Source organism: Lepidochelys kempii, chromosome 1 (assembly GCF_965140285.1).
Source record: "Lepidochelys kempii isolate rLepKem1 chromosome 1, rLepKem1.hap1, whole genome shotgun sequence".
Lineage (NCBI taxonomy): Eukaryota > Metazoa > Chordata > Testudines > Cheloniidae > Lepidochelys > Lepidochelys kempii.
This window is the reverse complement of record NC_136380.1, coordinates 32,966,085-32,984,764: the sequence shown is the minus strand read 5'-3', so window position 1 is coordinate 32,984,764 and position 18,680 is coordinate 32,966,085. Positions and strand designations below refer to the sequence as shown.

At 39.7% G+C, this 18,680-nt stretch overlaps 1 protein-coding gene across 2 annotated transcripts in view; it reads left to right on the top strand.

Annotated features, from left to right (window-relative positions):
* The window catches only part of TRPC6 (transient receptor potential cation channel subfamily C member 6), a 190,835-nt gene that overhangs the window by 126,746 nt on the left and 45,409 nt on the right, over positions 1–18,680 (top strand). For both annotated transcript variants that reach the window (XM_073337992.1, XM_073338002.1), the window contains exons 3-4: positions 3,390–3,575; positions 7,154–7,318. In XM_073337992.1, coding sequence (XP_073194093.1) covers positions 3,390–3,575; positions 7,154–7,318 — 351 coding nt within the window. The remainder of the gene's footprint in view (positions 1–3,389; positions 3,576–7,153; positions 7,319–18,680) is intronic.

Sequence of the window (18,680 nt, the reverse complement as noted above, 5' to 3'; positions counted from 1 at the left end):
TGTGTGACAGAGTGCTGAGAACCAGGAGCTGAACCAACACTGTAAATCCAGTTAGTTCCCCTGGAGAGGGCCTGAGAAGGGCAAAGGAACTAATTCGCCCATTAACAGCAAGAGTAGAAAAGGAGCACAGGAAGAAAGTGCAGGATAATGAGAGAGAGAGAGTTGGGTCAGCAGCATCAGGGTAAATGGAGATCTCTGCATGGAGAGATTTCTTCTCTCTGGCAAAAGGGGATGATGAGTGTATGACACTGTACATAGAATTGTTGCACGGGATTGTAAGAGAGTAGTGGTGGATTGAACACAACATACACAGTGGTGGTTACAAACCAGAGGTGTCAGAGCCATTTGTGCAGGAAGACAGGAGCCGAGAGCAGCTCCCCTGTCACAGATAGATTATGACTTTAGGCACAACCCTGAGCCAGGTGTGGAAGATAAGCTGTGGAGTAGCCCCAAAAAGCACTACATCCCACAGGCACCCCTGTGATTCATGTTTGTCTCCCTACTTCCCTTTCTTTGGTGGGAGGTGGTAATGCTGTTAACCTTTGTAGCGTTATCTATAGTTATGGGTTACTTTAACCAGTTACCCACCTGAAGGTGAGGGTTGACACCTACTTTAATCTATGAGAGTTTAGCCCCCAAGATTGACAACAGTAGTGAGGTTATCAATGGAAGTGGGGTGGGGGTCTGTGATGCACAACAGAGACTACATAGTTCTCTTTCTATAATAATTACTTTTATTAGCCAACCAAACAATACACACACTGCAATCTGGTAAAGGAGAGACCAATACAGAATGCACAATATTTCCATTACTCAGAACAGGCCTTGCAGAAAAACCCAAAGTGTTAGTCCTCGTCCTCATCACCGGTGGTTGGATCCTGGTATCTCCCCTCTGCACCTGGGCACCCCGGCCAGGAAACAGCTTTTTGAATGTGTTGAGCTGACAATCCACAGGCTTCATACATATTTGTGAAGGTTTTTCCTTTTCCTTATTTGACCTTCCAGACTCCACTACTTTTGGGGAGCCCCATTTTTCATAGGCTAATTTGATAATTCCCCTTACACTCAATACCAATTTTGCCACCGTATCACCATAGTAACAGGCAGTTGGTTACCTTAAGGAAGTCTCTAACGTTTCACCCCAGTGGTCATCTTGTGGTGTCTGTCTATGCATAGGCATTATTATCCAAACTCAGCAGTTATTTTGAAAACATCAGCATATCACAAACAGACAAGTTCAGCAGGTTTATTAATAATTTATTTTTGCTAATTTATTCTAAATCCTACAGCTTAATTTGGCTAAGCTAAATATCTACAGGCGTGAGGCCTGTAGGCCCTGTGTTACAACACTAATTAATGCTTATATTTCACCTCTGTATCCTGATACCTTTTATCCTTGGTTTCACCTTCAAGTTATATAAATTGGAAATTGCAAAAACAGGAACAGTATTCCAAAATTCTACCCTGACCCTACCACTGGCTCACTGTGAGAGCAACTTAACTTCCATTCTTCAAGTGGGTCACACTTAAGGGATGGATGGCTATATTTTGGAAAGCATTGACTGAGGAAAGGACTAAGTAGCCTAGGTGGATAACCAACTGAACGTTAGCTCACAGTTTGATGTGGTGGCTAAGAAAGCAAATGATATCCTTGGGTGTGTACGCAGGGGGATATTGAGTAGCAATAGGGAGCTGTTGGCACAACCTCAGCGGTTCTCCTGGGGAAGGCAGATCAGCACTGCACGTTGCTAACGCTGTTGCAAGCATCACAAAGCATTTTGGGGAGGGTCAAAGGTGTGAGTGAAGAGTAAAAGATTCTTTTGCAGGCTGCAAGAGGCCAAACGGGGAAGGAGAAAGAGAGCAGAGAATGGGTTAACTCAACACAGCAGCTAGCAAGCTCAGTCCAATGATAAGACTCTGGCACTAGCCGAGACTTGGCTGACAGCCAAGAGAGACGGGGGTGTGAATGTGCTCAAGCAGCCGTGAGACAGAAAAACCCAACTGCATAGACCTGCAAGACAGCGAGGCCAGCAAAGAAGAAAACAAGGTCTAAGAATGCAGAGATTGAAAACACCGGTGAGACGGCAAGAGAGGGAGCCGAGCATGCATTCCTGGAGCCGGGGTGTTTTGAGAAAACTGAAGACACAATGGAAAGCTGGTTTGGATTGGCACAGAGGGCACCAGGAGCAGAGGTCCCTGAACGAAGCACCCCCCACAAGGAGCCCTGGACTTAAAACCCTCCTGAGATCTGGAGCAACTTGAAGATCACAGCAGACCCAGACAACCTGTGTGCACAGGACAGAACTCCCATCCACGCTTCCCCCCTTCTTCTTATGTTACACCCAGGCCTGGCCAGCCTCGGGTAATGCGTGTGTGAGTATGAAAGTGCGTTAGGGCTTGGGGCACTAATGCTTTCTTCCTTCCTCTGAGTGACATGGGAAGCACCCCTCACTCTCCGCTGTTATTTTATTATTTTATTAATAAAGCTTTAAAATTTAGACACTTGGTGTGTTACGTCATCTCCTCCCTTAATGAACCTGTGGCCTCAGACTGATCACCTGATGCTTCAGGCAGATTGGTAACAGCTTTCTATCACACTGTTACCACCACTGCATATAGCATTAATGCAACCATTACTGTACTGTTCAAGTTCGGGTGCTGTACTTTTAAAAGGATGTTGAAAATTGAAAAAGGTTCAGAGAAGATCTACAACAATGATTCAAGGTCTAAAAAACTGCCTTACAGTGAGAGACAAAGGAAACACAATCTATTTAGATTTTCTCAGAGAAGGTTGAGAGGTTACTTGCTCATAGTTTGTAATTACCTCCATGGGAAGAAGATTTTTGATAGTAGAGAGCTCGTTAATCTAGCAGACAAAGGCATAACAAGATGCAATGGCTTGAAACTGAGGCAAGACCACTTCAGACTAGAAATTAGGAAGCGCTGTTTTACAGTGAGAGTAGTTAACCACTTTGTGAAATTCTATGGCTTGTGTTCTGCAGGAAGTCTGCCTAGGTAGTCATAATGGCCCTCGCCTGCTGGCCTTATAATCCATGCATTGATGGGCTGAATTCTCCATGGTTAAACTAGTGCAAACTGACTGATTTAAATGGGAGAATTTGGCTCTATATATTTTTGGTTTCAAATCACAAAAATGGGGAAAATAATATCTATTTCAGAGGGTCTTAATTTATAATGTTCCTAAAGAACTTTGAGAACTACAAATAAAAGGAGTATATACAGGCCCAGTGCTCTTTTTCTCATTCCTCTCCTGTGGCTAGTTGGTGAACAGTGTCTCAGAAAGTCAACTCGTAGCATTGAAGGAGTAAAATGGTTTCTCATGAGTTATGTGTGAACAGCTATTAATTTTCTTTTTTCCCCCTCTCCAGAATGATTACAAAAAATTGTCTGTGCAATGCAAAGATTTTGTAGTTGGACTCCTCGATTTGTGCAGAAATACTGAAGAAGTGGAAGCTATTTTGAATGGAGATGTGGAGATGAGCCATAATAGTGGAGAACATGGTCGTCCCAGCCTTAGCCGCTTAAAACTTGCCATTAAGTATGAAGTCAAAAAAGTAAGCCCTTGTATTAATAAAATAGTTGTTTAAATGAGTGGCAGTCTTATTAACATATGGTTACTTGAACTAGCTGTGTACATTATTTGCAGGTTTTGCATTTATTTATTTAACCAATGAGAGATAATTAATCCATCTTCTAAAACAAAATCATTGGATATAGTTAATTAAAATGTACAATGTAGTATATTGGCCCTATAATAATAAATACATATTTTTGTCAAACTTTAATGCCATATTCACAGAGAATTTGCCTCCTGAGAAAGGCCAATTTTTATTTGCTCTAGAAAATTTGAAAGATGTATGCAAATCTAGGTAGCTTACAAAATACCAGAATTAATCAGCATAGATGATCTGGGGATCAGTCTGGAAGCCATGCATAGGCTCCAGCTTGGTTAGAGCCATGGCCACCAGTCTCCTCAATGACCCAAGCTGGAATGAATATATCATCTCCGTGCTATGGCCCCTTCATCAACTCCTGGTTCACTTCTGTTGCCAGTTTAAGGCCTTGGTCTGGATCTTGAATGCACTCAGTAAGTCAGGACCCAACTACATTAGTAGATGCTTCTCCACCTTTACTCTTTTGGATAACTATGCTTCTCCTGGACAGTGAAGCTCATAATGTCCAGGACGAAGTGTGTGTGAACCAGAGATAAAGTTTTTTTATTCAAGGGGATTTACCTGTTAAATTAACTTCCAAAGGAGATTAGACTAATGCAGAATCTGACCATTTTTAGAGCAAGCTGCAAGACCTATGATAAAGCTTTCCCACCATGACAAAAAGAATTACAGCTACACAGTGAAAAACAAATAAAACTCACCAACATCCAATAACCAGGAAAGGTAGAAGAGATGGAAATCTATGAAATCCAGTAGGGACCCACAGTACTCATCCAGTTTACCTGGGCAGAAATAGAGCCCTTTTATGCAGATCTAATTGATCTGTTTCTTTTGGAAAATCCTAAAATAGTTAGGTGTGTATATGTTGTGCCTGGATGGAGTTTGAACTGTTATTGAACAATGTCTCCTACATATTAAACGTTGAAGGGTTTTATTTCATCATTAGTCATTTACTCTCTCTACTTAACCCTACTATTTTTCTTTAGCAGACATTAGTTCTGATTTAGCCACTTTAATTTGGAAAATGTCCATTGTAAAACTCTGAGTTCTTGAGTAAATATTACAGGTTTGAGTTTATAGTTTATTACAGACCAGATAAAGAAAATCCCCATCCATTTATACCTCAGTTTCCAGTATACCTTTTACAATGTCACAGAGCTTGGATGGAAAAGAGGGCTGTGTTTTACACTTCCTCATTTTACAGAATTTGTCTACCTGACCTAGAATGATTTGTCATAGAATGATGAAGAACAGTTAGTGACTGCCTGCACTAGTAACTGCTGTTCCTCGTTTTCAATAAAGGAACTGATATTTTTCATGTGAACATTTTGTGTATTCCTTGTTTCATGACTGAAAATTGTATATTGTCATCTACAGTACAGGACACAAAGGCAACAACTTTTAGGGCATCAGAAATGAGAGCATCAGGAATATAAATGTCAGCAGACTGTGTAGCTATTCCCAGTACAATGAACTGGGAACAGGTATATTTATATTTTTTAAAAGAGAAAGACACACGCACCCCACTCCACTCCACATGCTTCTCCATCTGGGGAGAGCACAAGCAACACATGACAGATGTGTAGTCACCTTGCTTAATGCACTACAAGGAAGTGCTCAGATATCTCGGTGATGAGCATTGTATTCAAACCTGAATAGAATAGATCCAGTTAGTTCCTGTGCATTATGCTCAGATTGAGGCTGATTCTTTGCTACTGAATACTATCTAAATGCCATAGTAATATCTTTAAAATAATGGTAAATGACAACCATTAATAATTAGTATTTATCATGTGTACTGCTCGATTTATGATGACTTTAATGCCTTTCATGGTCCAGATTTTCTAGAGCTAGATGGAGAATCTGTACCCATTTGAAATGCAAATGTTGAAATATCACATATGCAATTTGTAAAATTAAAGTTAGGTAAGTGTTTGGAAATTCATGTTGTGCTATGCTATGTAATCCATATGCTCATACTACAGTTTAGAACATCCAGGGGAAAAAGGTGTGTCCATGTAAGTATATTATTTAAGAACAGAGGGTGACTTCTGCATGCCTAGGAGAAGTACACTGACTTTACATCTATTTTATACTCTCCTCCAGGAGTGTTGTATGTGAGCCAGGAGGTAATTGTCCTATTCTGTACTCAGCTCCAGCTGACACCTCACCAGGGCTATCCAGTTTGGGGCACCACACTAAGAAAGATATGGACAAGTTATAGTGAGTGTAGAGGAGAGCAACAAAAATGCTAAAATGTTTAGAAACCATGACCTATGAGGAATGGTTAAAAAGACTGGGTATAAAGAGGTTGGTGATCAGTTGTTATCCATGTCCATTGAAGGTAGGACAAGAGGTAATGGGCTTCATCTAGAGTGAGGGAGATTTAGGTTAGATTTTAGGAAAAACTTCCTGACTATAAGGGCAGCTAAGTACTGGAATAGGCTCTAATAGAAATTGTGGAATCCCTGTCATTGGAGATTTGTAAAAACAGCTTTTTAAGAACAGACAAACGTCATTTAGGGATGGTCTTTGTATATTTGGTCCAGCCTTAGTCCATGGGGATGGACTAGATGACCTCTCAAGTTCCCTTCCAGCCCTAGGTTGCTCTGATTCTGCATGATTCTCTTTTAATTGTATCTTGATGACAAATTTTCCTAGCATAAAGTCTTTTGTGAAAAATTGCAGTATCGTAATCATTGGCACAAAGGAATTAACCATAGAAATTGTTTGTTTTTTTTCTTAACCAGAATTATTTTGAGGGATGCAGGGATCTCACATTCCTAAAATTATTCACATTGGAACCTCTTGGCGTAGAAAGACTCCATAGTGCCCCCAGTGCCAGGCCAGATCCTGATGCTACTGAAGTCAATGACAACATTTCCACAGGCTGTAATGGGACCAGGATTTAGATTGCTGTTTTAAAATTCATTAAACTCATCAATGCTCTCACTTTGCAATAAAATAGCATTTAAACTGTGAATAGAGCAACTTGATTGTGTCTCATTTCTTATTTTTTTCCCATTTCACATCACTATATTGCAATGAAATAATATAACATACATAACAATAAAACATACATTTGAGATGAAGTTAAAGGCATAAGCAAAGGCATTCTATTGAAACTTGAACAGGTGAAATGAAATTTCCCCTAGTTTGAAGAATGAGTTGGTTTTTTAAAAAAGTTTTAACTAGCCACACAGATTCCAGTGTGATGTTAGGACCAGTTTAGCCAAAATTCCTGCCATGAATAGCAGTGTGCCTGCATTCTAGGGAGATTATGCTTATCAAAGAGAGCAGATTGCCTTTTTATACTACTGTACACTCTGATAGTGCTCTGAATGTTAACTGAGTTGTTGTTATTCCTACATTCTACATCAATTTCAGATGGCTAATATTTTATTTAGTGGTATTCTGACAATAATGTTCCTTTTTTGTGTTCCTTTTCTTTGTCATAGTTTGTAGCACATCCAAACTGCCAGCAACAACTTCTGTCAATCTGGTATGAAAATCTCTCAGGTTTACGTCAGCAGACCATGGCAGTGAAGTTTCTAGTTGTTCTTGCAGTTGCAGTAGGGCTGCCATTCCTGTCAGTGGTTTACTGGGTTGCTCCATGCAGCAAGGTGAGTCTGTACAGTCTTGTAAGTGCATCTGCATGCAAGTTTCTAATTTGGCAAAGATAAAACATATATATAAATTACTGCTGCACTAAGCAAAGCTTCAGTGGCATGTTATTTAATGCCAGATTGTAACGGAATAGCTGCAGGATTACACACTCAGACATTCACAATAAAAACAAGTAAATTCATCATGTGGAATGTAATGAATACTAAATGAAAAAAATTATCAGGGAGGGAAGGAAGTATTGCCTTGTAGAAACATTAATATAGAAACAATGAATCAAAGTACTCTTCATTTTGTTGCCGTGCTGTTAAATAAATATATTGTAGCTAGATTATTTAACAAAAACTAATTCATACATTTATGGGGCTTGAGGGAAGAACATTATAAAAAATTAAATACTTGTTTAGTGAGAAATTGCCCATCAGAGTATTCAGACAGTGATAATAAGCACTGCAATTAGCAGGTTTTCTTCCTTCTCCCTTGTGTTATCCAGGTTACCAGCTATCTACAAATGGGAATATGTTTATTATTCATAGAAGAATATGTAGCCCTGATTCTGAGAAATACTGAGTGCCCTCAGATAGAAGGGTGGACTAAGCTGATGCTGTGGATAGATGCCATTCAAATAAAATAAAGATAGGAAGCAAATCATAACTGCATGTCAGAATAACCTAACCCTCTTAAATTCACATCAAGCTAATACTACCATCATTAGAACCCACCTTTAACTAAAATTCAGAATTAAAACCACTTAGCTAGCTACCCATTTTATGATTTCACACAGGATAAAATGTCACCTTTGTTTATATTTACTGCCCACAAATCATCAGTACAGATTGTCCAAATATCTGCCCAACACAGATGTGCATATTCTGAAATTAATGATCTTCGTGTGTTCCATTAATGTAGTGTGGTGTAAATCCATTGAAGGGAATTAAACTATTCTGGGTACACTGGTGTAACTGAACTGAATTTAGTGTGATAATTTTTGAATGGAATTGAGCGTTGTATAAGAAAGCTATGCACAATGGATGAAATCCTGGCCCCACTGGCATCAATGGGGTCAGGATTTCACCCTACAGTGTAGGCCTTCTCCACGGCCTTGACATGAAAAGATCCCTGGGATGAACTGACGAAAGGCCTTAGAAAATTCAAACCACTTTTTAACACCAACACAATAAATTCTGTTGTTACCAAGAAAGCTGTGCTTAAATGACCATCTGATTGCATCTCTCACTGCTACAACCTGCAGGCTTGTCAAGATAATGTTAAGGCTCATTTCATTTCATGAATTTTTTCAAAGTAGCCACATGCTACAGGTCTTTTCTGCATGCATTTACAAAACACTGTTACTTTGATTTGGCCTTTAGAGCTGAATGTCAGTTTGGATGATCCATGTTGCAGAATCTATTTCCAAAATAGATATGCCCAAACTCTCCCATCCCCTAGAATTTTGCTTTTGTTTAGAATATCTATTTTAGCTGGTCACTGATTCAAAGTTTCCACCCTGGGGTATTTTAGTTCTCCTGCTGTCATAAGAGGTAAAGGGGACACCTTAAAGTTAAAATTATACATTGTAAATAAACAAATTTATTATGATTAACAACTTAGATTTTTAAAAGTATATCCAGTTTCCTTAACTTGTTGTTTGTTTATTTATTTATTTGCTTTTCTCTCAGGACAATAAACATCAATTTAGACAGTTCCATTTTTGTTTATGTTCCCAACGGTTTTTATAACTCTTTTTTCTTTAAACATGCCGTCAGATTCATACTGCTTCAGCGTTTGTGTTTCAAACATTGCAGGGAAGTGTGTATTTGTTGTTTTGTTTTTTGTTGTTGTTAAAAGGCCTTCTTTTTATTGGATTGTAAAATCATTTTGATTGGTCTTTGGTTTTAGAAAATCTGTTTCTGCATAGCTTTTTTTCTCCAGTTTCAGTTGACAGAATCCATTTAAAATTTAAACTCCTGTTCTGTTTTACAACTGTCTTCCCTCCTCTTGATAGATCTGTTTAATGATATTGTTACATTTTATTCTGTGAATGGGCAAGTTGGCCCACACTTTTCTAACTGTTACAGTTGTTGCTCTGCTTCATTTTTATTTTAGAGACATGCCTCCTAGTTTTTAATAGTTAAAATAAAAATTACCTCCTTCAAGACCAAATTGGAGTTTTCCTCTCCTAGCACGGGGTTTACCCTTGAAAAGTAAAGGTACCAGAGCAGTTCCAGGGGACTGAGAGACAGAATACTGTTCTTCTGACAAACCAATCTATGGATGGGTGGGTGAAATTTTGTAACACTTTTGTCCTCAACTATATATGAAGTGGCCTCTAAGGCATCATCTTTTCTGGCTTTTACCTCATGGATCACTTTGGTTTATAGATGTCCCACAACAGCTGAAGTGAGAGGGAAAATGACCACAGCACATAGGTATTTTTGAAATTCCTATGCCCTGGCTGTGAGAGAGGCAAAGGAATTGTTATTCAATCCATTGATCTATTTTGTGGGGCAGACAGCTTAGTTAATCTGAGTCACCTCCACTCAGTTGCTGAATTGAGTATCTCCTAATGTGAGGAATTTTTTTGATGTTGCTAATAAAATTGAGTGAATTTGGTCAGAATTGCCCAACTCCCTGGAAGTAAAGCAGATATTTGAAGGGGAAACATCACATTTTATTTGCTTGACTTTCAGCCAATGTCCCTTTCTGAAGTGTAGAAAGTGCTGGGAATACTTCAGCCATCAATTTGTGCTTGAGACTGATGTTGTTGGCTAGTGAAGGCCAATGGAGAAGTACTGTTGCCTTGTATCATTTTTAGTTGAGAATATAAAAAATGTTCAAGTGAGACAGCCTTCAGTATCTGCTCATATCTGAGGCTGTGTCATAAATATAAAGGGAAGGGTAATCACCTTTTTGTATAAAGTGCTATAAAATCCCTCCTGGCCAGAGGCAAAACCCTTTCACCTGTAAAGGGTTAAGAAGCTAAGATAACCTCGCTGCCACCATGTCAAGGTCCCTTCCCCACTTTGAACTCTAGGGTACAGATGTGGGGACCTGCATGAAAGACCCCCTAAGCTTATTCTTACCAGCTTAGGTTAAAAACTTCCCCAAGGTACAAACTTTGTCTTGTCCTTGAACCATATGCTACCACCACCAAGCGTTTTAAACAAAGAACAGGGAAAGAGCCCACTTGGAGACATCTTCCCCCAAAATATCCCCCCAAGCCCCTTTCCTGGGGAAGGCTTGGTAAGAATCCTCACCAATTTGTACAAGTGAACACAGACCCAAACCCTTGGATCTTAAGAACAATGAAAAATCAATCAGGTTCTTAAAAGAAGAATTTTAATTAAAGAAAAGGTAAAAGAATCACCTCTGTAAAATCAGGATGGTAAATACCTTACAGGGTAATCAGATTCAAAACAGAGAGAATCCCTCTAGGCAAAATCTTAAGTTACAAAAAGACACAAAAACAGAAATATACATTCCAACCAGTACAGATTATTTTACCAGCCATTAAACAGGGATTTTATAGCATTGAATACAGAAAGGTGGTTACCCTTTCCTTTATATTTATGACAGGACCGATCCCTGCGGGACGCGGCTCATTATGCTCTTCCAGCATGACTGTGAACCACTGATAACTACTCTCTGGGAATGATTTTCCAACCAGTTGTGCACCCACCTTATAGTAGCTCCATTTAGGTTGTATTTCCCTAGTTTGTTTAAGAGAAGATCATGTGAGACAGTACCAAAAGTCTTACTAAAGTCAAGATATTCCACATCTACCTCTTCCCCACCTATCCACAAGGTTTGTTACCCTGTCAAAGAAAGCTATCAGGTTGGTTTGACATGATTTGTTCTTGACACATCCATGATGACTATTACTTATCACCTCATTATCTTCTAGGTGTTTGCAAATGGATTTCTTAATTATTTGCTCCATTATTTTTCTGGGTACAGAAGTTAAGATTACTGGTCTGTAATTCCCCGGGTTGTCCTTATTTCCCTTTTTATAGATGGACACTGTATTTGCCCTTTTCCAGTCTTCTGGAATGTCTCCTGTCTTCCATGACTTTTATGGATCTGGGTATCCCATCATTTTCACATGCACTTCCTTTGCAACATGGAAAGCTCATGTTGCAGAGGAGGACTTTATATATCTCTCATACCACTGCTTTGGAAAGTATACTCTTCCCCCAGGTACTGAGAATGTTTCCTCTGTAGAACTCTCAGCCCATGGTCACCTGGCAGTGAGGATTTTGGCTTCATATTCAGATCCCCCATTATGTTGCCACTAACTCACTGGGCTGGCTCAATTACTTAGTCTTAAAAAGCCAGATTCTGCCCTTAGTTACATCTGTGCAACTCTAATGAAGACACTAGAGTTGCTCGGATGTAATCGAGGACAGAATTTGACCCATACAAAATGTCATGAAATAAAATACTGTCCTATAGGATCAAATTCTGCTCTCAGTTACGCTGATGTCAATGGAGTGAATGAATTTACGTAATGAGAAAAAATATTTTAGTAAGTATGGTCTAAGGATTGAACTATGTGACTGTGTATAGAAATGGCAAGAAGATTGATGCTGTAAGAATTGGCCTTATCGATTCTGTAGAAAATGTATTCGCCCTCTTGGTCATTACTGAATCAATGTCTTCAGATATTGTTAAGGGGCACAGTAAATTGGAAGGTGCTGCCCTCTGGATAACACTTAATTCCTGATCATTTATGGCCATTACTATCCCATGGCTCTTGTTTTGTTTGGGTTGAAATGTAAATGTCAGTATATTTGCTAAACTCCAGTATAGGTAATTTCATGTTTCCTACCTAAAATTCCTTCTGTAGTTTCAATGGGATATACCTGATTCTTGTTATAAACTCTATTTCAGTTTGCTGTGATTTAAACTACCTTTGCTGGTACCTTGACTATAGTTTTAAGCAGTGACTGTTTCAGCACAGAGGTGGGCTGCATTCAGTGGCACAGAGGTGAGGTGATTCCTATAACTACATATGCACTTTGTAAAGTGGGCTAAAATAGATTCTTCTGGGTGAACAGTGCTATATAAAAGTAGTGCTGTATCATCATCATTACCTCGTAGCAAACCTCATTTCCTACTCTGTCCCCAAATCTACTCTAGCGACACCATCAGAGGACCCAACCACATCACCCACACTATCAGAGGCTCATTCACCTGCACGTCTACTAATGTTATATATGCCATCATGTGCCAGCAATGCCCCTCTGCCATGTACATTGGCCAAACTGTACAGTCCCTATGTAAAAGAATAAATGGACACAAATTGGACATAAGAAATGGTAACATACAAAAGCCAGTAGGAGAACATTTCAATTTTCCTGGACATTCTATAACAGATTTAAAAGTAGCTATACTTGAACAAAAAAGCTTCAGAAACAGACTTCAAAGAGAAACAGCAGAACTAAAATTCATTTTCAAATTTAACACCATTAATTTGAGCCTGAATAGGACCTGGGAGTGGCTGGCTCATTACAAAAGCAGCTTTGCCTCTCCTGGAATTGACACCTCCTCATCTATTATTGGGAGTGGACTACATACACCCTGATCGAATTGGCCCTGTCAACACTGGTTCTCCACTTGTGAGGTAACTCCCTTCTCTTCATATAGTATAATATAATAATGTATACACTATACTAATGCCTGCATCTGTAATTTTTACTCCATGCATCTGAAGAAGTGGTTTTTTACCCACAAAAACTTATGCCCAAATAAATCTGTTAGTCTTTAAGGTGCCACCGGACTCCTTGTTGTTTTTGTGGATACAGACTAACACGGCTAACCCCTGATACTTGATTATCATTACCTGTGACTGAGAGACATTGGAAATGAAAGGGAAGTAAGAACTGGAGTTATATACAGATCAATAATTTGGGCCATATTTGTCCAATATAAACATCTATAGAAAATTGTAGTAAAGAAATTATATTTGCTTATGATATAGAACTGGCAGATGCACTTAAATGTAGTGAAATGTAAGAATACATATTTTAACATGCAGAGAACTAGGCATATAACTTGTGTTATAGAAAGGAAAAATCAGTTGCACACATACAAAATGGGAAATGACTGCCTAGGGAGGAGTATTGTGGAAAGGGATCTGGGGATCATAGTGGATCACAAATTAAATATTGGTTAACAGTATCAGGGGATAGCCACTCCTTGTTGTTTTTATGAGTTAACAGTGTAACGCTATTGCAAAAAAGCAATCATTCTGGGATGTATCAGCAGGAGTGTTGTAAGCAAGACAGGAGAAGTAATTCTGCCACTCCACTGTGCATTGGTAAGTCCTCAGCTGGAGTATTGTGTCCAGTTCTGGGTGTCATATTTCAGGAAAGATGAGGACAAATTGAAAAAAGTTCTAGAAAACATGACCTGTGAGGAAAGAATGAAAAAAAATGGGTTTGTTTGGTTTGGTGAAGAGAAGACTGAGAGGGGGACATAACAATTTTCAAGTACATAAAAGTTTGGGTCTTGCCCATATGCTTAGAGTTTGACTGATCTCCATATTTGGGGTCAGGAAGGAATTTTCCTCTGGGTCAGATTGGAAGAGCCCCTGGGGAGCTTTTCACCTTCCTCTGCAGCAGTGTAAATGGTGAATTCTCTGTAACTTGAAGTCTTTCAACCATGGTTTGAGGACTTCAGTAACTCAGCCAGAGGTTAGGGGTCTATTACAGGAGTGGGTGGTTGAGGGTCTGTGGCCTGCAATGTGCAGGATCTCAGACTAGATGATCACGATGGTCCATTCTGACCATAAAGTCTATGAATCTATGCTGTTACAAGGAGGAGCGTTCTCTTTAACCACTGAGGATAGGACAAGAAGCAATGGACTTAAATTGCAGCAAGGGAGGTTTAGATTGGACATTAGGAAAAAATTTCCTGTCAGGGTAGTTAGGCACTGAAACAAATTGCCTAGGGAGGTTGTGGAATCTCCATCACTGGAGGTTTTTAAGAACAGGTTAGTCAGACTCCTGTCAGGAATGGTCTAGTTATTACATAGTGCTGCTTTGGGTGCCGGGAACTGTACTAGATGGCCTCTTGAGGTCCCTTCCAGTTCTACATTTATATTATTCTATTATTATCAGAGCCAGCAACCGATGCCTATTTCACTAGTCTCTGGGATGTATATTCATTGCAACGATGATAAGGATAAAACAAAGCAAAAAGATCCTGTCCTCATAATGGCTCATGCTACCAAACACAAGAGGAGAAAGATCCATATTTATGGGTGAAGAAACTTTAAAACTTTTAGCACAAATTCTAGAAGGTATACATATAAATATCCCAAACCAAAGGAAATCACTATCATCATCATGCATTTTTATTACAATAGCACCCTCAAGTCCTAAACAAATCAAAAGGCGTTGCCCCTACCCCATAGAGCTTACAAGCTAGCTCTAATTGCTATTCTGTCCTGACATCATTTATAAGGATCAATATTCCCAAACTTCCAGCATAAGGCCGGTGGGAACATCCATAGCTCTCAGGCGTTTTGGTAATCCAGTAAAATCAGATCATCCGAGGACAAGAGATACAGGCAGAGTAGGCACATTGAGCAAAAATATCTCCAGAACCAAAGTGAATTTTGCATGTTCTCCATTTTGAATAGAGAAAATAACCCTGGAACCAGTAATATATTTAAAAGCAGAATGAACTTTTGAAGTGCCCATCATTAAGTAACTTTCTTTTTACTAAAGATGCCATAAAGTCAATAGATCACAACTTATTTATTGACTTACATTTGTACTAAGTACATAAAAGAGCACCTAACCAAAGCCTTTGACAAACTCTTGAAAATACAATTAATCCATTAACAGATTGGCATTTACTCACGGATGGCTCTACCCCAGAAACAGTGTGAACATAAACATATAATAAACTCAGCATTGGAATCTCCAACCTGCCTTATCCCTCAGAGCCAAGTGTGCTCTGAAGGTAGGGACTTGAACCCATATCTCCTAACTCCCAGGTTAATGCCCTAACCAATGGACCGTCCTTCCCCTCCTATACCAAAAAGCTCCTTCTTAGCTGCCTCCACTGACTGCAGCTGTGGGACTATGTCACAGGGAGAGATATCGCCTCTGAGATAGGTAGGTGCCAGAGGGTTTTATGGGAAAAAATAAGTACCTTAAAAATCAACCTGGAAACCAATAAACAGCCAATGGAGATCGGAGAGCACTAGTTTAATATACTCACAAAATGACACACCACTTAAAAGCAAGTGCCAAAACCTGCACCAGCTGCATTCTGTGGATGGATTTCAATTGTAGCCTCATGCAGAGTATGTCACTGTAATTTCAAGGTGAGAAAGGGATGAATGACAGTTACAAGGACCACAGCTGAAATAAATGGGCATAGCCTCCAGGTCATCTGGAACTGAAGGAAAGCTGACCTAGTCATAACAGCAACTGGCTCCTCTGTGAGCAGCTGGGTGTCTAACCGGACCCTCCTATTGGGAATCCAATCCACAAATGCAGGACACATGCCTTCCTGTCACATCTTCCAATTGCGTCCCTCAGCCAACCTCCAACTTGAGGTGATTGAGTCTCAGCCAGTTTACCCTCATCCATGGCCCAATCTCACCTAGACACCGAGAAATGTAAATTACCACTCCAGCTGGATCAGTGGAGATGGAGGTATAAAGTTGTCCGTCATCTCTATACTGAAGACACCAGAGCTTATATCTCCTCACTAACCCTCCTACCAGCTTCCAGTACACATAAATCACCTTCAGACTGGAATAGCGGCCTGTCATAAATATAAAGGGAAGGGTAACCACCTTTCTGTATACAGTGCTATAAAATCCCTCCTGGCCAGAGGTAAAACTCTTTCACCTGTAAAGGGTTAAGAAGCTAAGATAACCTTGCTGGCACCTGACCCAAAATGACCAATGAGGGGACAAGATACTTTCAAATTTGGAGCCCAGGGGTGCGGGGGGGACACAAAGGGTTTGTCGGTCTGTGTGATGATTTTGCCGGGAACAGATCAGGAATGCAGCCTTACAACTCCTGTTAAGTTAGTAGGTAATCTAGCTAGAATATGCATTAGATTTCCTTTTGTTTAATGGCTACTAAAATAAGCTGTGCTGAATGGAATGTATATTTCTGTTTTTGTGTCTTTTTGTAACTTAAGGTTTTGTCTAGAGGGATTCTCTCTGTTTTGGATCTGATTACCCTGTAAGGTATTTACCACCCTGATTTTTACAGAGGTGATTCTTTTACCTTTTCTTTAATTGAAATTCTTCTTTTAAGAACCTGGTTGATTTTTCATTGTTCTTAAGATCCAAGGGTTTGGGTCTGTGTTCACCTGTATAAATTGGTGAGGATTTTTATCAAGCCTTCCCCAGGAAAGGGGCTGTAGGGCTTGGGGGGATATTTTGGGGGAAGATGTCTCCAAGTGGGCTCTTTCCCTGTTCTTTGTTTAACATGCTTGGTGGTGGCAGCATACGGTTCAAGGACAAGACAAAGTTTGTACCTTGGGGAAGTTTTTAACCTAAGCTGGTAAGAATAAACTTAGGGGGTCTTTCATGCAGGTCCCCACATCTGTACCCCAGATTTCAGAGTGGGGAAGGAACCTTGACAGGTCCTGAGTCCGGTTCTGTTCAATATCTTCATCACTGATTTAGATAATGTCATAGAGAGTACACTTATAAAGTTTGTGGATGATACCAAGCTGGAAGGGGTTGCAAGTGCTTTTGGAAGATAGGATTAATATTCAAAATGATCTGGACAAAGTGGAGAAATGGTTTGAAGTAAATAGGATGAAATTCAGTAAGGACAAATGCAAAATACTCCACTTAGGAATGAAAAATCAGTTGCACACATACAAAATGGGAAATGACTGCCTGGGAAGGAGCACTGCAGAAAGGGATCTGGGGGTCATAGCGGATCACAAGCTAAATATGAGTGAACAGTGTAACACTGTTGCAAAAAAAGAAAACATCATTCTGGGACGTATTAGCAGGAGTATTGTAAGCAAGACACAAGAAGTAATTCTTCCGCTCTACTCCGCGCTGATTAGGCCTCAGCTGGAGTTTTATGTCCAATTCTGGGTGCCACATTTCAGGAAAGATGTCCACAAATTAGAGAAAGTCCAGAGAATAGCAACAAAAATGATTAAAGGTCTAGAAAACATGACCGATGAGGGAAGATTGAAAAAAATTGGGTTTTTTTAGTCTGGAGAAGAGAAGACTGAGAAGGGACATGATAACAGTTTTCAAGTACATAAAAGGTTGTTACAAGGGAGGAGGGAGAAAAATTGTTGTTCTTAACTTCAGCGGATAGGAGAAGAAGCAATGGGCTTAAATTGCAGCAAGGGCAGTTTAGGTTGGACATTAGAAAAAACTTCCTAACTGTCAGAGTGGTTAAGCACTGGAATAAATTGCCTAGGGAGGTTATGGAATCTCCCTCACTGGGGGTTTTTAAGAGCAGGCTGGGCAAACACCTGTCAGGAATGGTCTGGATAATACTTAGTCCTGCCTTGAATGCAGGGGATTGGACTAGATGACCTCTTGAGATCCCTTCCAGTTCTATGATTCTATAAGAGAAGCTTGGAGGGATCGCACTAAAAAGCATGTCCACTACCTTTTTGCCAGCAACTTTTTTTTTCCTTCCTCACCATTGGAAAGTGTAATTTCCCTTTTCTATATCTGTGTCATCTACCAAGATTTATGGTCCAATTTTATATGATGCTGCATGCCCTCAACTCCTATTAAATTCAGTGCATATCCCGTGCAGTAAGCTTTAATTTCAAGCCCTATCTTTCTGTTTCCCCGTTCTGTCCCTAATTAATGTTTTCTGCCCTGCATCTTCTCCACAGGTAGAGTCAAAGTCACAGAACTTCTATTCCTAGACCAGCTCTAGTCACTTCCCAAATGTAGGTGTCAAAAATAACTCCCAGACTGTCTGTAGCCTATTTTATTTCCAGTGAGTTTTTAATTACATGTAGTAAAGATTTTTTCTGTTTTTTGGTGAGTGGGGGGCTTTGACAATCTTTTAGATTTTTTTTCATTTCTTGATCAGCTATTCTGGCATTAACCTGATTTCCTTCAATATTTCTGCTTCTTCCCTGGGTATGTCTCTTTCTGGCATCTGTCTCCCAGTCCCATCCTCATTTGTGAACACAGGCAGATAATGCATGTAAAAGGACACTGTCAAGGTATTTTGTTTATCATTCTCAAAATCTGTTTTAGTCACTGTTGTTCATAACCCCCCGAGGGGAAGTTTGAAAATAAAACCTGTAGGAAGTATCCTTTTACTTCACACTGCACACAGAATAAACTAATGCTCTAGGGCAAGGGTTCTCAAACTGGGGGTCAGGACCCCT